The following is a 16,957-nucleotide window of genomic DNA, read 5'->3' as shown; positions in this document are numbered from 1 at the left end:
GTTCCACATGTTTGTCTTTTTTTTTTTTTTTTCTTTATTTTAGAGAAAAGCAAAAAAGAAAGGAACTGTATCCTTATTTATCCATAGCCTATAGTCAACATATTCAACAGTATGTGTATGTGTTTTACCTTAGTTTGTTAAAGGGGTTGTTCTACACGTGGAACGTGGAGACATGGAGCGACGACGTGGGTAAGGGTGATAATGAGAATGACGAGATGGTTTGTGTGTCAACGTGGGCTGTTGAAATGAAGGGGGACGAGTAGGACGGTGGCAGAAGCCAAGATTTGCCGTTTTTCTTGCCGCATCAGTAATATTATCTCGTGGTATTGTTACGGCTGCTGTTGTACCATGATAGGTTCGAGCATGAGCTGCATGGCTAGGATGAATAGGCGAAGGTATTTTTGTTGGCGATGGGATGGATGCATTTGCGGTTGTTGAGGAATCCAAGGCGGTTTTTGAAGCCTCACCAGTCAACACAGGCGTCATGGATTTGCCCATCTCTGTTCCTGAACGACCAGCAGCAGTATCATTGATTTTCTGAGCCGTCTTATCTTTATTCGGCCTCAAGATTTGTTTCTGCTGGTTATTTATTGCTGATGAGTAGGGTGATTGAAAACGGAAACGACGACTATCGTGGGATAGGAACGGTGTAGAAGTTGCAGCATGGCTTGCACGAATGGTTGTCACACCATTTTGACCTTGTTGTTGTATCGTCGACATAGCAGTCATTTTACGCTTGAGCTTTTCATACATGGCCTGTAAAAAGAGTTGGAAGAGTGTTTAACGCAAATCCACTAGGTAGAACACGAGTTGCGGGCTATAACCCGCGACGTCACCTACGAGTAGCTTTTGAAACTGCCTGCTTTTCTCTTCTAGTTTAAAATGTACTTGCTTTAATTTTGCTTTTTCCGACTCAAAGTCTTTCATCAGTGCTGTTGTAGTGTATGAGTAAGCTTACTTTGTCTTGACAGTTTTGATAGTTCCCTTTTTTTTTTGTTTTTTTTTTTTGTTTTTTTACCTGTCTGTTTGTCCTTTTCAGCTTCAAAGTGAAGTTATTTAATCTAATCGTTACTGATCCCCATCATCCAACGCGTAAAGTTTTACCTTTTACTATTTGGTTCGAGTCCCTTGTGTGCATGTTGAACTTGTGCTTAAGCGCTATATACTTTTCCTGAATATTCTTTTGCAGCAGTGTTTGGTAAAGCACTTCTTGGGATTGCTGGTAATCAAAAAACGCTATAGCTCTAGAAGTGATATCTAGAATGACTTCTGGTTTTAACCCTGCTAGAACAGACTTGATGGGGGGGGGTTTGTATGATTTTGAGGTCAGTTAGAAAAGGGGATTTGAATTAGCCAGACATCTCCATATCAACGTACAGATTTGTATTCTTCTGTAGGATTCAAATCCGTCAGTATTATATCGTCGCTACACGAAAGCATACATGAAAGAAATGTGGGTCATATGACTCAAAAGTGAACAATGCCATGAAGAGAAGCTTTTGTCCTCACTTTACGTTCCACTTAAGCTCGTATGACAAGCAGGACACAATAAAGCCTTTGAAAATGCAGCGCTTGAACATTGTACGCAAAAGATGTCTAAACTACATGTAAATCAGTTGCTGTCAAGAAAATAGCAGTCAATCACCACGCTTAGAAATGAAACGATTACGAGAGCATGAAGTAACACAGGCCTTGGAAGGAAGCCATTAGTAAGTGGGGGAGTGGAGAAGGCACATTTGCTCCGTTTTGCGTTCTTACCTGTTTTTCCAAGGCCAATGATCTTCTACATTGAACGACGTTGCAGCATATATCCACTTCCATCGATAAAAAACTGTCGAGTTTGAAAAGAGAAAGAATAAAATAATAGAAAAAGTAGAGAGCAATAGAATCATCTGGGAATTGTTGTCAATGAAAAAAGTGTGAATGATAATAGCCTTGGGTGTATAACATCCTACATGTTGAGCCTCCATTTCTTTATTTTACTGCGTAGGATGCTCCTCCTTTTTCATTGGATAATATAATTGTTGTGAATCTTATCACGGGGTTTCAATCTGTCGTACAATTGGATTTTTTTGGTTAATGCGACATTTAGAAACGACTGTGCGCGATTATATTAAACAAACGAATATAGCAACTGTGCGTTTGCATTGGGGGGAAATACTGTAGTCAACATTCCGAACAAACAAGCAATAGGTCATGCTTTTCTTTTTTTGTGTGTGTGTGTGTGTGTGCCAAGTGATGCGATCAAAAGAGCCATTTTTCCAAGTATGACAATCCCCATTTAGATAGAAAAAAGGAAAAAAGGCTTACATAATTTGTCTTTTGATTGTACGCTACTAAACCCTTTTGTTCAAAAACTTAAAAAGTTATCTGCATCTATAATGGGAACGCATCCTCTTAAAGTTCACGCTACTTCTTCTTCTCCCTTTGTCACTCGTATTTTGATCAGAAAAAGGGTTACGAATGTTTGACTTGACAAGTCATTATAACATCACCTTTTCATAAACCAGCCCGCGTCATTTTCGTGTAATTTTTAGACTTGTCACATGATTAAAATCTCTTGTGCCTACAAGAAAAGAAGAAAATTACGTTGTTTAAGGTTTCTAATGGAGGGTTTTTTGCATGTACCCTAAAACTGTTGTATCGTGCATTAGAAAAAAAAAGTTGCTTTATTATAGAAAGCTTGCTGTGCTCTTTTTTATTAGTGCGAAAAAAAAGAGACCTTCTTAATTTCTGAAACCTAGCCAAAATGAAGGGAGTTACCCGACTCTTTCATTTTTTGAACTCTTTCCTTTTCGTGGTGCTTCAGTTTTTTCAGGCACAGTTTTCATGACGGAATTTGAAATAACTTTATTTCGATAACAGCAGCCCAAAGGAGAAGAAGCCGACAGAAATAAAAAAAAGCAGCATAAAATATGCCTTAATGCAAAGGCTTTCCCTCTACTAAAAAAAGAGGAGATTTTTTTTTTTTTTTCTTCTTTCTTTCCTCTTTCATCCCTTTTTTTTTGTTTTTTTTTTTTCTTCCGTAATCGAATCACTTACCTTTTTATATAACGCACGTTTATTCTGAATAATCACAAGAAATAGTACTTGACTGCTTATAACGAAAATAACTATTGGAAATCAATAACGTACACAGAGCCTAAAATTCAGCATATTTGTATATTACAATGGCAGTTTTCAGTCAAATTAAAAATTTCATCAAAAGTGGAAAGAGTTACACTTCTTCTAGTCACTCTTCTTCTTCCCAGCAACATAAATACGAAACAGCACAACGCTTAGTAGAAGAGGAAAAAAGAGCCAGATCTACGATGCCAGCGTACGAAGGACTGGAGAACTATCAACTAAAGAGGAAACTGGGAGAGTAAAGTCTATTCTACGCTCATAACGTCTCATCCTTTTTTACTTATTGCTTTCTTTCTTTCATTTCTAGTGGAGCCTTTTCAAAGGTCTATGAAGCTGTCGATTTGACTTCTAACGAAAAAGTAGCCATTAAAATAGTTCGTAAATTAGAACTTAATAATCAACAAGTAAGTGACACATGCCTTGTATAATTTAAAATTTTCATCATTTTTTTGTTTTATTTACATATTTGAAAAAATTGTAACAGAAAGCAAGTGTTTTGAAAGAAGTACAAATTATGAAAACGCTGAATCACCCTTCCATCATCAAATTATACGAGTTTATTGAAACAAATGAGGTAAGAAGCCCTTATCCAATTTTTCCCAAGTCATGAAGTAGATGGAACAAACTGAAAATAACCATGATACCCAGCATTATTGCTTAGTGTTGGAGCTATGCGAAGGTGGTGAAATATTTCATCAGATTGTGCGCTTGACTTATTTTAGTGAGGATCTTTCACGTCATTGCATACGGCAAGTAGCTGAGGGCATCAAATATTTACATGAAGAAAGGGGCGTAGTTCACAGGTAAAAAATTCATTGTTATGCATGGGATCATCAACAAGTAATCCACTCATAAACTTACATCTGTGTCGTATGATTTTTTACCCCGCGTCCATAGAGACATCAAGCCTGAAAATCTTTTGTTTGTGCCCATCGAGTTTATGGAAAGAGATACACCTTTACCTCCTATGAATGAATTTGATGAACCCAAAGAAGATGAAGGTAAATTTGTCCCTGGTATCGGCGGTGGAGGCATAGGAGCCGTAAAAATTGCAGATTTTGGTTTGTCCAAGGTGGTGTGGGATCAACAAACCATGACACCTTGTGGTACGGTGGGCTACACTGCACCTGAAATCGTGAAAGATCAACGCTATTCAAAGTCAGTCGATATGTGGGCGTTGGGCTGTGTCTTGTATACCTTATTATGTGGCTTCCCTCCCTTCTACGATGAGTCAATCAAGGTGTTGACTGAGAAAGTCGCCAAGGGACAATATACCTTTTTAAGCCCCTGGTGGGATAATATCTCGGACGAAGCCAAGGATTTGATAGAACATCTGTTGGATGTAGATGCAGATAAACGATATACTATTTTAGAATTCCTTGATCATCCATGGATGCAAAATAAGGTAATACCCTTCATCTGATTGGTTTAAAAATAACATAAGCGTCGATGACTGATAGAGAGAGAGGGGGGGATTCCCTTTTTGCCCTTTTTCTTTACCGTTTGGGCTGGCTTTTTTTTTTAGAAAATGGATCACATTGATAAAGAGGGCATCCGTTCAAAAACTTCCGCCGTAGTGGATTTGACAACCATTCCCATGTTTACTGCTCAAGAAGAAGAAGAACACAACGCAGCTGCCATAGTGGGGGACGGCGCCGAGAGTAAAAAACACAGGGAAGAGCAAGAAACAGAAGCAGAAGCTTACAAACGAATGATTCAAGAACGCATTCGAGATGAAGAGGAATTAGAGGCTGCTGTTCCGACAATGGTACCCACTGAACAAGGCGGTAGATCAGCCGCTTCTGTCATTAACTCTCGTGCTAATTCACGTGCCAATTCTCGTGCACCCTCCATTCATGCATCGACAACGACCACAACAGCAACTGCCACGGTCGCTTCAGGAACCACCACGCCGCGAAGAGACTTGTTTTCAGGTGTGACCTCCATGAAGGAAATGTTTGATATTTCTTATGCTGTGCATCGTGTCGCTGAAGAAAAGAAGAGAAGAAAGCAGTTACAACAACAGCAACAACAGCAGCAACAGGCTGGAAATAATGACACTAGAGAGAACCGTCGCTCCTTGTTCATGAGCGCCATTAACGGAGACTTGGATGAGGTCACAGATGATGAAGCGGATATGATCACCGATGAAACCACCTCCTCCTCGTCTTCTTCGTCTTCTTTGAATAAAGATGACATGGAAGCCCACACCAAAACAGACGTGGACGAGAAACTAGCCAATTCCGTCAACGAAAAGCTAAATATTGTCACTATCGAGCACAAAGCTCCCTCTATGAAGAAGCCTCTATCAGCAACAACACCAGCAGATACTTTGCCTTCAAAGCGTAAGCTACATGGACATCGATCCAATAAACACGGTGCTAAAGTATTCGAGTTGAACATGGATAATGCTACACTACTGGGCAGGCGAAAGATACCCAGTGCCACGCAACCCATCGATGAGCTCTAATGACTTTTTTTGTGTTTCTTGATGCCAATCCATGCAAGATGTCAAGTAAAAAGGGCTGGTTCCTTAGTGAAAAAAGAATAAAAGATAATCACAAAACCTTTCTCATACCACGCCAATCGCCAGCATATCCCTCAGTGTTTTTTTAGTCGACTCTTACTATTTTGTGTATATATACATATATAACAATTCTTTTTTTTTTTTTTTTTCTCTCTTAATACAACATTTTGTTGACTGTCTCATTAATCTACTTATTTATCAACATAATAAAGCACAGTAATGGCTTTGAGCTAGTTTGATTATTAGCCTTTTTATACTTGACTTTCATTGTGTTTTCAAAAGGGATGGAGACAGTTCTTTTTTTTTTCATTTCTTCCAAAAATATGAATAGGACGTTCTTTTCTTTCTAATAGTGTAAATCAAGGGCAGACCACGATAACCCCCTTTCGCTAAAAGATCAAGAGACGGCTTTTGATGATCTAGCTTGAATAGCACTTATAAAAGCAGCATGAGACCATGTCAAATCTCTTGCACCTCTCATATAGCCTGTGTATCTATCAAACTGTTCAGACATGGAACCATTTCTATGTTGATGAAATTGGATGGTTGCCAAGAATTTATCGGCCGCTTCCTTGGTCTTATCTATAATGTCTTGCAAAGGCTGGCTATCTGGGGCCAAGTAATAGTTATAACCGTCGTCCGACTGTTGACAAAGGACATCCCATTGACTACTACAGCTGCTGCTCATGATGCGATCAAAAAAAGGCTTATTCACCGCAGTGATAACCAATCCATGTCTTTTCCATTCTTTGATGGCTAAATAGTAGAGCTCAGTATAAGCCGCGGTGGCAAGGAACCATGGATTTCCTATGGAAGTACCATAGCCATCGTAGATATCTTCGGGATATCGACCAATGGACGTGCCTAGATGGGTATCCGCATTGTTCTGGTTGAGAGGATACAACGATTGAAAGGCATTTTCAAGAGCTACAGCCGTGGCTAATATTTTATCAGAGCCAGGTGTAAAGAAACCTGGTATGTACACAGAATAAACATATTGTTTAGCCTAGCGCTCCTCTCTATCGCCATTTCCCACTTGACCTAGTTGGATCTTCTTACCATCGTCACGATAAGCCAAATAATTGGCAGCTAATAATGTCGATACATCTAATCCAGATTGTTTTGTCACACCATTTCGCGCATGATGGGTTGCCTTGATATAATTTTCACTCGATGACCAAAATAACGTTTCCAATTGTGTTTCAATCGCCTCCACCACTTGCACTGTAGGTTGATCTGTTTTATTCAAAAATTCCATAGCGTCCAACAAGGCTCGACGGATGACCATCAATGTATAAAAATGAACGCCGTCGACTTCTTCCCACAAGTCAAAGCAAGGTGTTTGCCACTGCTGTCTCAAATAGTCCATATCCGTTTGAATGGCCGGTTGGAGGACAGTATCAATATAAGCTGTCTCATCCGAAAATCGACGAGCAATAGCAATGAAAGCAATGATCCTTTCTGCAGGGCCATCGTTCTGAGGTCTAGATGAATATCGATAAAAGTGAAAAAACACTCTTGACATCCATGGTAGGGTAGTTCTTTTCTCTTTCCCTCACCCTCGCCGGTCTTTTTTTTTTTGGATATGTTACCTTCCCCATGAACCCATGAAACCCGTTCCATCTGGATTAAACTTGGGCTCGCCTAAACATTGACACACTGTAGACAAAGTCTCTTTTTGAACATGGACTTGGAAATCAACGTAATCCTTCAATACATTTGTGTCTGTATCTGGCAAGACAGACGCTAATACACGAGCCACCAAAGCGGCATCCCTCGTCCATGTATAGTAATAATCCGGCCATGAAGTCGATAGAGAAGCAGCGTAGAACCCTCTTCTCGTTCCTGGTGGATTGATGTTTTTTAGCATCATTTCAAGACTGGTTTTCTCTTGCTGAGCAATCCATGCATCAAGAGGCGCCTGCACTATAAAGACAGCTGCTGCGTCGTGTAGTTGCTGAGCACGAGCGCATAGAATGAAAATGATAACAACGCAATATGTCAAGAAAGTAAAAAGCATATTGCCCTTTTTTCAGTTATCCTAACGAAATACAATCTTGTGAATAAGCTTTCTTTTTTCAACAAAAAAAAAGAAAAAGAAAAAAAGAGATAAAATAAATATCTTTAAATACATCCTCAAGCATCTCCACAAGATAGAAAAGCATGAAACGTACTGTCTTTTTCTCACTGATTGTATGCTGTTTGGCAGGTGATGTCAATTTTTTATCATCGGAAAGAGAAAAGGATCGTTTGGCGAATGATCTGTAACACTTGACCCCTTTTTTCAAATTTATTCTCCGCCAATGAGAAGCATTTTATTTACTTTTTTTTTTTTTTTGCTGGATCAGTTTCGGCAAACAGGAAGCTTTGTGCAAAGCAGCTCGATACACTCACACAGCGAATGATTGTAGAATTCTGTTCCCTAAAAGTAGGGTTTATGCCAGAGAGTTTTTGTTCATGCCGATGAACTTGAAACAGTGACATTCCTTATCAGATAGCACTTTCTATTTTATTATTACTTGAATTCGTTTATATTAGCTTTCAACTACTCTAACATAAAAAAGAAAATCGTACTTATTACCATCACCATCATCCACAGCATCATAAAATTCGAAATCGGGCATTCTTGGAGAGAATCCCCTTTCTCCCAGAAGCCTCGTCTTGGATTGGCTGAAAAGCGGAGAGATTTCCCGCAAGCCACTTCCTGACAATCAAATTTCCCATTTCCTTTTTAACCCTTTTTTTTCACAATTGTTTTTAACGTATTTACCCTCGAATCGATCTGTCTTGTATAATGTCAAAAGCCAAACCGCTGTCGAAAGCCAATATCTCTTCTAATTGGAAAAAGTTGCTACCTGTAATAATTATTTCAATGACAATGGTATCTTTCTAACGCTTTGTTAACCAATGTCGAATATAAATTTTTCTTTTCTTTAGCAAGTTGCGCCTAAATCCTCCAGTACAAAGAAAAGAAAGAATGAAGAATTCGAAATAAGTCCCAACTACAAATGCTTCAACAAGAAGCAGAAAATACAGTAAGTTTTTTGACAATAGTTTAATGCTGCCGATTGGAACTGTTTAATTAAAGGAGATCTGGCCTTGTAGGAAGCTGAAATCCAATTTTGAAGCAACCAAATCAAAAACGACAACGACTACCAGTACGTCTACAGTGACAACCACCACCACAGAACAAGTGATACCCAATAAGGACGAATTATGGTTTGCAGAGGATGTCGATGAAGAAACTCTCAAACAAGTGTATACACCCAAAGAAACCGCCAAAGAACGTCAACAACGCAAAAAACAAATCCTTCATACCATGAACACTGTCTCTGGAGAGGCAGCTAAATTGGGCAAATATGTCGCTATTGATTGTGAAATGGTGGGTGTTGGACCAGACGGCGTTGATTCAGCTTTAGCTCGTGTCTCTATTGTCAACTACAACGGTGCTGTCGTTCTCGATTGTTACGTTCAACCAGTAGAGCCTGTGACGGATTATCGTACAGCCGTCAGTGGGATCGAGCCTCATCATTTACTCGCTTCGAACGGTGCCCTCACATTCAAAGAAGTGCAATTTAAAGTAGAAGAGATCATCCGCAATCGTATTTTGGTGGGTCATGCAGTGTATAATGATTTACAAGTGCTTATGTTATCGCATCCTACCCTGCTCATTCGGGACACCTCTCGTTATAAACCTTTCAGGAAACTAGCGAAAGGGCGTACGCCTGGTTTGAAAATGCTGGTCAAAGAGTTACTGGGTCTTACTATCCAACAAGGAAGTCACTCATCGGTAGAAGATGCACGATTCACGATGCAATTGTATAAACATGTAAAGCCTGAGTGGGAAAAATCATTCGGTGCACGATCAGGCTTGATCATTAAGAAGTTCCTGGCTAAAGAAGAAAAGATTGCAGAAAAGAAAAAGTTGAAAGAAGAAGAGAAGGCAAGCAGGAAGAACAAGAAGAAATCTGTATCCTTCAATGATGAAGATGACAGTCATAGTGATAGTGATGTTAGTGAGGAGGAGGAAGAAGAGAGCGATGATAATTCTGATAGCAGTGATGAAGAATAAAACTGTTTGATTTCGAATGGCTGCATAAAAAAAAAAAAAAAAAAAAAGCCCACAACTTTAAATTGAATCTCAACTATAAATTTAAAGTTTTCTATTTTTTTTTCTATTTTTTTTGGTTACCCCTTTTTTTTAATTCATTTGTGATCGGTAGTCCTGAAAACCCTCATTTGATTACCTTATCGACAACGACATCTCATTTTGTTACTATTGAAGCATGAGTCTATCTTTGGCTGATTTTTATGACGAATATCTAGAAAGTAAAACCTTTACTCGAGACGTAATTATTCTTTTCGTCATGCGGTGCTCATTTCACAAATGCATAAATTTAGGTCTACAGAATCTACCCTCTGAGATAGATCAGGATATGCATGAGTTGCGATGTCTAGATGAAGAATTTCACCGTAATTAGTTTGATACACAGCTCTGTTTCCATTTTCTAAAGAGGATCAAAGGCTTCCAATGTATTTAACTTTCCCCCTTTTCATTTGTGACATGGCATCGTTGCAGAACTTAGAGAAGGGTATAAGGATAAACGAAGGACTTACATGAAGCAACTAAAAGCAGATGGGGATAAGGCGCATTACGATGCATCCAGTATCGACCCCAATACTGCCAAAAATGATCCATCGTCCTTGCCTTTGCCGACATCTTTTTGTTCCTCCTCCACAACACCTATGAGCTATATACCCTATTCCATGATCCAGAAAACTTATAACGAAGCCATTGAAAAACAAGATCAAAAGCTCGAACTTGCTATGCGAATGTATGATCTTGTCTCCAAGCACATTGAGAAATTAGACAACGAAGTGATGAAGAGTGATTCAAATTGGATTATTCCAAAGCTTAAACAGCAACAGAAAAGGGCAGCAGCCGATAGAAGCTCCGGTTCATGTAAGAAAGGATGGCGTGGAAAGCTTTGACATCTGGAGCCCTAGTCAAACCCTTTTTATTTTATTTTTTTTCATTTTTTTTTTTTTGATTAGTACGAAAACGAAAACTCAGTCCTGCCAACTTTAACAATGCAAGAAAGAAGCGGCCTCTCCTCTACAAACATATGGCTAGTATAGATGGGAGGCATGGTATGACGAGCAACTCCTCTTCCGCCATTCTTGAGGGTTACGACATGAACGAACCTCTTTACTGTTATTGTAAGCAAGTGTCATTCGGTGACATGATAGCATGTGATGGGCCTAATGTAAGTACCCTGAAACGTTGTGTTTGTATGCATATAGAATCATCTTCAAACCTACTGTATTCTGTCGGTATAGTGTGACAGAGAATGGTTTCATTACACTTGTGTCGGACTCGTCGAACCACCCGAAGGCAAATGGTTCTGTGATGTGTGCAGTATAGATGATCAGACACAAGAAAGTTACTCATACGCAGACGATGCTGAAGCATAGAGAAAGAGTTTACTCGCATCAGTGTTCCCTCAGCAGATAATGTGATAAATCTGTTTATTTGTTTGTCATAGGTAATAAACCGTTCGCAAACCAGTGTTCTGATGGAGGATGTTTACGTTCAACACCTGATATGCTAAGTTCACATGTCTTTGCTATTCTACATAATAACGCTTCGTCCCACCACTTTGCCATAAATTGCATGCCAATCGGCATTCCATTCTCAGGATGGAAACCGACGGGAACATTGACGGCTGGAATACCCGTCAAATTTGCCAGCATACAATAGACCATAGACCGAATGGTTAACTTGGCATTGGACATACCATGCGAATAGGCTTTTGCAGGTATCTCGGGTGCTACCAAAGCGGTAGTAGGTGAAAGAATCAAGTCAATCTGTTGGTCTTCAAAAAGATGACGAAGGTGATTCATCATACGCGTTCGAACTTGTTGGGCTCTCACGTAATCCCGGCCATCCAATACACTAGCTGTAGCAGCCATTAAGCGAGTATGAGGAAGGAATTTTGTATGGTTATCGCTGAAACGTGAAGCATAACTAAACATTTCGCTGCAGATGGTAACAGTATGAGCTTGTTTTGTTTTTTTAATAAAAAAAAAAAGATAAGAACTTACGTTAATGACTGGGATAGCTATAACGTTTAAAGCAAAAGTTCTGTACTCACCTGTTTCGACAAGGTCAATATCTGGTATTTCAATCTCGGTAATGCGAGCGCCCAGTGTTAGCAATTGCTCTTTCAAGAGTTCATATCTGTCATGAATGGCGGGTTCCAGCATCTGCTGACCCCAGCCAGGGAAAACGCCAATGGTGATATCAGACAAATCTCGGTATCTATCGTAGTTTTGCAAGGAAACGGGAGGCTGTAGCCATGTGTTGACATCATTCTTGTCAGGACCAGAGATGATGGTATAGGCCAATGTCATATCATCTGCTGTAGCAGCTAATGGCCCATAGGACCCTAAACTAGGATCGAGGGTGGCACCGCCATGAGCCGAAACACGGCTGTGTGTAGTCTTTAATCCGTACAGTCCACAGAAAGCAGAAGGGATACGAACAGACCCACCTCCATCAGCGCCGATACTGACAGGAAACAAACCACCTGCCACGCAACCGCCCGAACCACCACTGGACCCACCACAAGAATGTGTGGGTTTATAAGGGTTTTTAGGGATACCCGTATTCGGATTGACAGAGAAGGTATCCCAGCCCAACTCGTTCATGACAGCCGAACCAACAATAATCACGCCTGCGTTTCTTAATTTTCGTACAAGAGTGGCGTCTTTTTCAGCAGGCCGGCCATCATTAATAAAACAAGTACCCACTTTTGTTTCTAAGCCCTGAATATCCACTTCTTCTTTGACAGACATGAAACAGCCATCCATTTGACTCCTGAATGCGTTTTGCTTGTAACGTTCAGTAGATTGTTTTGCTTGCTCCAAAATATCATCAGCGACAAATCGTACCCAGCTCATACGTTGGCTTTTTTTTAATTGCTCTAGTAATTTTTCAGCTACCTCTGTTGGCGTGGTGGTAAAGTTACAGTAAGCTTCGTGATAGTCCCAGAAGGATAAAAATGGAGATTGGCTTTTGTGTTCTGGATTGAGTCTTGGAATTTCCTAAATCAAATAAAGTAAGTTTAACTCCCCGTGTGTGTAGAATCCAATAATACGTAAATTTACTTACTGGATCAAATAAAGCATTTTTTGGTTCGTGAAAGCAATCGGATGGGATGGGTAAAGTGGTCGGATGCTCTTCAATATCATTTCGTTCTCTCAGTTTCAATAATAAAGCGTCTGATGCTATCTTCTGTTTAAGCATGGGAACGTATTCTATTGCATTTGCTGCCATCAGTAAAGGTAATCCGTACATTTCAGGTGCATTGATTGATTTTCCTACTGCGGCTGCGACTGCAGACACCTGCTTTTGAAATCAGAAAGTTGAAGCATGTGAGAAATCAAATCAGACCTCCTCTACTTTATGATATAGCTTTTCATTGAGGCCATAACACATGCATAAGATTTTGTCTCAATCATAGCGTACTAACATCTTTGCTGTCTGCTGTGTGTGTCTTTTGGATGGTATACATATTGTTGCTCATAGGATCAAAACTGTGAGAAGAGACTAGAAGAAAAAACAAAAAATGAAAGACAGATGAAAAATGCTGATAAAGTTTATTTTTAATTCTTTGTGGCTAAATTGTTTCTCCTTCAGACATACACACTTCTAGAAGCAAACAAATTTTTCTAATCGCGCACAGATATCGTAACACAGCACTTTATTTTTATCAGATTGCATCAAAATAAATGATTCATCCGTGACCACAGGCATGTGTATGTTAATTGCAATACCCAAAATGTCTTATATGCCACAATTTCCAAAATGCAAACACAGATTAACGTGATATAAGCTCAACATGCATATTATTAATTCTCATCCTTACTGAGACCAACAGAAAGAATTCAAGCGGTATTTTTTTGTAGTAAATTAATATTGATTTATCCAAGATTATTGTTAGTCCATACGACGGTAGATAGTTGATTCAATCATAAAGTTAACTATCTGGATATCACTCTATGATGTAGATGAATATGCTAGTATGACTCTACTAGTAACCATTATTAGACACAATACTCGGTCATAAACTTCAATATGAATTTTAACACTCGAAAGCATTATATAAATGCCACCCTCATGTGATTGTGAGAAGCAGCTTTTCTTCATTCTTCTTTTGTTGCTGTTACTTGTGCGCCGTGATTGCACAATTTAGAATGTGTTGCCATCGCGAAAAGAGAAATGTCAATTATTAATTAAGGTTATGTACTAGCCAATATAGCAAGTTTTCACTAGATTTCAATGGAAGTACCGTCAACGTTTGTCATCATTGTCGTTTCGGCTTAAACCTACCCGCAAATCGGAAAGTCATCATGCTTCAAGATCTTCGCAATCTGAAAATTAAAAACACGGAAAAAGTATATTTACTGAATAAACAAGTTTAGTATTGTCGTAAACAACCATCCGAGCATGACTTGGGCCGAAAGAGTGTAATGTTGTGCTTATTTTTTGGTGTGAATGATGTAGAGGAATTTATATTCCTTGTTCTCAACTAAAAGATTGCATGTGCGCACCATTTATCCCTCAGTAACTTTTTTTTTTTTGGAAAGCAATTGCAGAAATAATCGTTACCTTCCTTACTCAGTTTTGCAAGTTGAGGCAGATCTGTTTTTGTTGCCATTGCCTAAGGGAAAGAAGACCATGAACTGGGCACATTCAATCTCAGTTCTGTATACTGCTCGGCTATAACGGAATTTGATGCCTTTTGACCCGTGGAAAAATGAACTAGTCAAAAATTGTCCAAGTTAACATGATCAAAGTTCTACGCTTTTATTCATACGCAACTTACTGCAAACGGCCCTACTGTGCAATGATTTAACGGAGAGCGTCTCTTTTTTATATTTTGATTCAAAATCAATATGAAGTATAATTCAAAGGCTATAATTTTTAGTATCTTTTGATAATCCTATCCCTTTTTTCTTGATTTAATATACAAATTTATGATGACTTCAAGAGTTTTAACGATTGGAGGTATTGATCTAAAAGGGTAACCTAGCATACTATCGTTGCGATAATGACTTTCTATTATATGTGTAAAAGAAACATATGTTATCTCCTTATCACTAATAACATTCTGTCTTTTTAGAAAGATTGGTATTCTGGCGGATATCAAAGTACTCTCTGCCTTCCAAGTAGAAGCCTCATCCATAATTACATCCTCTTGCTCTTACAAACTACCATCAAGCATTATTAGCAAACAACTAAACCAACTCCTTACGGAAGGAAGAAGCTTGAAGCCCACTGTTATCAGAATCGGTATAATTCCGACTTCAAGGGACTTTATAACAGAAATTGCTGCTGCACTAAGAAATGCTACCGAGTACAAGCTTGTAGTCGATACTGCTACCATTTCTTTACCAAAGGCTGACCAAAATACTATCAAAATTTTCAGAAATTACCTGTTACCTATGGCAACTATACATATATCTACTGTAGACGAAGCTCAAAAATTACTAGGCAAAGCGTCTGACTCTATTAGGACGCAGACCGAACTACATGAATTAGCTAAGGGTATAGCAGAATTCGGTGCTAGATATGTGTTGGTTAAAGGAACCAACATGAACCCTGCAGCAATAACAGACGCAAATGTCAATGGTGTCGCAGTGCTGTATGATTCGATATCAGGCGACTGTTATGAATTTACTCATCATTATGCTAACAAAGAAACTATTCCAATTTTGTATAATGCTCTCTCTGCTGCAATAGCTGCAGGACTTGTTAAGACGACTTCTGGTAAGTAAAGCTTAAACAAAGATATAGGAAATCAGTGAAATGTTAACCTTGTCATTTCCTTTTTATTTCAATTGTCAGTTTACGATGCTTGCGAGGATGCCATGTACTACATCAATAAAGCTGTAAGAAAAAACACAGATATTGTCAACCTTCTACATCCATTGAAGACTCCTTGGAAGTAAGCTAGCGGAATGCTCCGACTATTTCCTTTTACATGCATCTGGCGTCATATTTAAAAACTATCTTTTCTATTCAGTGGACCATTACTCAAGGCTGTTAAAGCTAATCTTCCCATCGGCCTGTGGGACAAGTATGTCAATCATCCATTCGTTCGCGGTATGGCTAAGGGTACATTGGAAAAAGAAGCCTTTATTTATTTTCTCAAACAGGATTTTCTTTATCTGCAAAATGCCGCTCGTGCAGCCGCCTTAGCGGTCAATAAGTGTAAGTTGTCTACTTATTTAAAGAAATATAATGATGTTAAATATTATAAATTCTTACTGTTTGGATGGATCGGTTATAATCAGATGACTCAATGGACTCTATTCAAAAAGCCGTTCGAGGAATTTATTCTCTTACTGATGAGGTCCAATATGTTCATTTGCAATATTGTGCCAAATGGGGTATTTCGAAGGAGGAAGTTTTGAGTACTCAAGAAAGTGTATATAATATCGCCTATACTCGCTTTTTAATGGATAAAGCTGCTTCAGGTGACTTGTTAGATGCAAAAATGGCTTTTGCTCCTTGTATGCTTGGATATCATGAAATCGCTCTCCAACTGCTTAACGATCCCGCTACAAAGAGAGGTGGATTATCCCTTACGCAATTTTTTGAAGGCAAAGTAAAGTCAGTACTAACATGAGTTGTTTTTGAAATAGATGGCAATCCTTATTGGGACTGGATCTCTCAATATGCCTCAGACCAAAGTAAAAAGAGCTATGCTCAAGGTGTTGGTAAGTATTTTACTTGACATTATAATAGTGAACAGTTGACCATAGGCGTATGTACATGTTCTTATGCTACTATCGTATATACATTAGCTGAGCTCGAGGAGTTAGCTGAAAAGTATATCGGCTCTATCGAACGCTTCAATGAAGTTTGTAAAATATTCGAGCAGGCTACTAAGTTAGAAATCATGTTCTGGGAACAATACAATCATCGTGCGGAAGACGAACTATAGCTCATATCATTTTGGAAAGCTGATTTTAAATAAATGTATCTCTTTCTAGTAACTTCCCAACTATAGTGTAGGATGCATTTGTAGTATTAATTGTTAATTCTATGAATCAATGCAAACTATCAAAGGTGAACGAATCCAGAATAAACAGCTGGATTATTCTACCAATGAAGAGGTACGTCTTTTCATTCGTAAATATTAAAGAAGGCCCTTTGTATATATGAGCTACTCGTTAAACACGACATGGGCCTTTTTCTAAAAAAAAAATAAAAATAAAATACAACCACTATTT

At 38.8% G+C, this 16,957-nt stretch overlaps 8 protein-coding genes across 8 annotated transcripts; 5 read left to right on the top strand and 3 right to left on the bottom strand.

Annotated features, from left to right (window-relative positions):
- Positions 1-67: 67 nt before the first annotated feature.
- On the bottom strand, positions 68-1,821 carry BDF20DRAFT_1000695 (uncharacterized protein; the record flags this gene model as incomplete). The annotated part of the gene is made up of 8 exons (XM_053074599.1): positions 68-756; positions 841-932; positions 1,019-1,039; positions 1,105-1,294; positions 1,378-1,426; positions 1,515-1,596; positions 1,670-1,691; positions 1,759-1,821. 8 exons carry the CDS (start codon positions 1,819-1,821, stop codon positions 130-132), a joined length of 1,146 nt encoding a protein of 381 aa, XP_052936312.1. The 3' UTR covers positions 68-129.
- A 1,349-nt stretch (positions 1,822-3,170) lies between these two features.
- On the top strand, positions 3,171-4,694 carry BDF20DRAFT_939731 (kinase-like domain-containing protein; the record flags this gene model as incomplete). The annotated part of the gene is made up of 5 exons (XM_053084782.1): positions 3,171-3,364; positions 3,434-3,548; positions 3,611-3,700; positions 3,775-3,929; positions 4,024-4,694. The coding sequence occupies 5 exons, from the start codon at positions 3,171-3,173 to the stop codon at positions 4,547-4,549; spliced, it is 1,080 nt and encodes a 359-aa protein (XP_052936311.1). The 3' UTR covers positions 4,550-4,694.
- Positions 4,381-5,849, top strand: BDF20DRAFT_499142 (uncharacterized protein). The gene is made up of 2 exons (XM_053075609.1): positions 4,381-4,531; positions 4,587-5,849. Exon 2 carries the CDS (start codon positions 4,655-4,657, stop codon positions 5,594-5,596), a length of 942 nt encoding a protein of 313 aa, XP_052936310.1. The 5' UTR covers positions 4,381-4,531; positions 4,587-4,654; the 3' UTR covers positions 5,597-5,849.
- Positions 5,705-7,783, bottom strand: BDF20DRAFT_869131 (Six-hairpin glycosidase-like protein). The gene is made up of 3 exons (XM_053080978.1): positions 7,246-7,783; positions 6,713-7,137; positions 5,705-6,625 (listed from the first exon to the last, which is right to left on the bottom strand). The coding sequence occupies exons 1-3, from the start codon at positions 7,671-7,673 to the stop codon at positions 6,051-6,053; spliced, it is 1,428 nt and encodes a 475-aa protein (XP_052936309.1). The 5' UTR covers positions 7,674-7,783; the 3' UTR covers positions 5,705-6,050.
- Positions 7,784-8,447: 664 nt separating this feature from the next.
- Positions 8,448-9,725, top strand: BDF20DRAFT_912956 (ribonuclease H-like domain-containing protein; the record flags this gene model as incomplete). The annotated part of the gene is made up of 3 exons (XM_053084009.1): positions 8,448-8,510; positions 8,591-8,688; positions 8,759-9,725. The coding sequence occupies 3 exons, from the start codon at positions 8,448-8,450 to the stop codon at positions 9,723-9,725; spliced, it is 1,128 nt and encodes a 375-aa protein (XP_052936308.1).
- Positions 9,726-9,939: 214 nt separating this feature from the next.
- On the top strand, positions 9,940-11,128 carry BDF20DRAFT_912955 (uncharacterized protein; the record flags this gene model as incomplete). The annotated part of the gene is made up of 5 exons (XM_053084008.1): positions 9,940-9,982; positions 10,055-10,126; positions 10,233-10,616; positions 10,709-10,920; positions 10,994-11,128. 5 exons carry the CDS (start codon positions 9,940-9,942, stop codon positions 11,126-11,128), a joined length of 846 nt encoding a protein of 281 aa, XP_052936307.1.
- BDF20DRAFT_939719 (amidase signature domain-containing protein) lies at positions 10,757-13,289 on the bottom strand. The gene is made up of 2 exons (XM_053084781.1): positions 12,828-13,289; positions 10,757-12,760 (listed from the first exon to the last, which is right to left on the bottom strand). The coding sequence occupies exons 1-2, from the start codon at positions 13,011-13,013 to the stop codon at positions 11,183-11,185; spliced, it is 1,764 nt and encodes a 587-aa protein (XP_052936306.1). The 5' UTR covers positions 13,014-13,289; the 3' UTR covers positions 10,757-11,182.
- Positions 13,290-14,698: 1,409 nt separating this feature from the next.
- BDF20DRAFT_1000689 (uncharacterized protein) lies at positions 14,699-16,850 on the top strand (the record flags this gene model as incomplete). The annotated part of the gene is made up of 7 exons (XM_053074598.1): positions 14,699-14,742; positions 14,842-15,488; positions 15,567-15,666; positions 15,745-15,932; positions 16,016-16,294; positions 16,367-16,441; positions 16,529-16,850. 7 exons carry the CDS (start codon positions 14,699-14,701, stop codon positions 16,666-16,668), a joined length of 1,473 nt encoding a protein of 490 aa, XP_052936305.1. The 3' UTR covers positions 16,669-16,850.
- Between the last annotated feature and the right edge of the window lie 107 nt (positions 16,851-16,957).

This window comes from Mycotypha africana, assembly GCF_025528875.1.
Source record: "Mycotypha africana strain NRRL 2978 chromosome Unknown BDF20scaffold_5, whole genome shotgun sequence".
In the NCBI taxonomy this organism is placed as follows: Eukaryota; Fungi; Mucoromycota; class Mucoromycetes; order Mucorales; family Mycotyphaceae; genus Mycotypha; species Mycotypha africana.
This window is presented reverse-complemented; position numbering and strand designations above follow the sequence as displayed.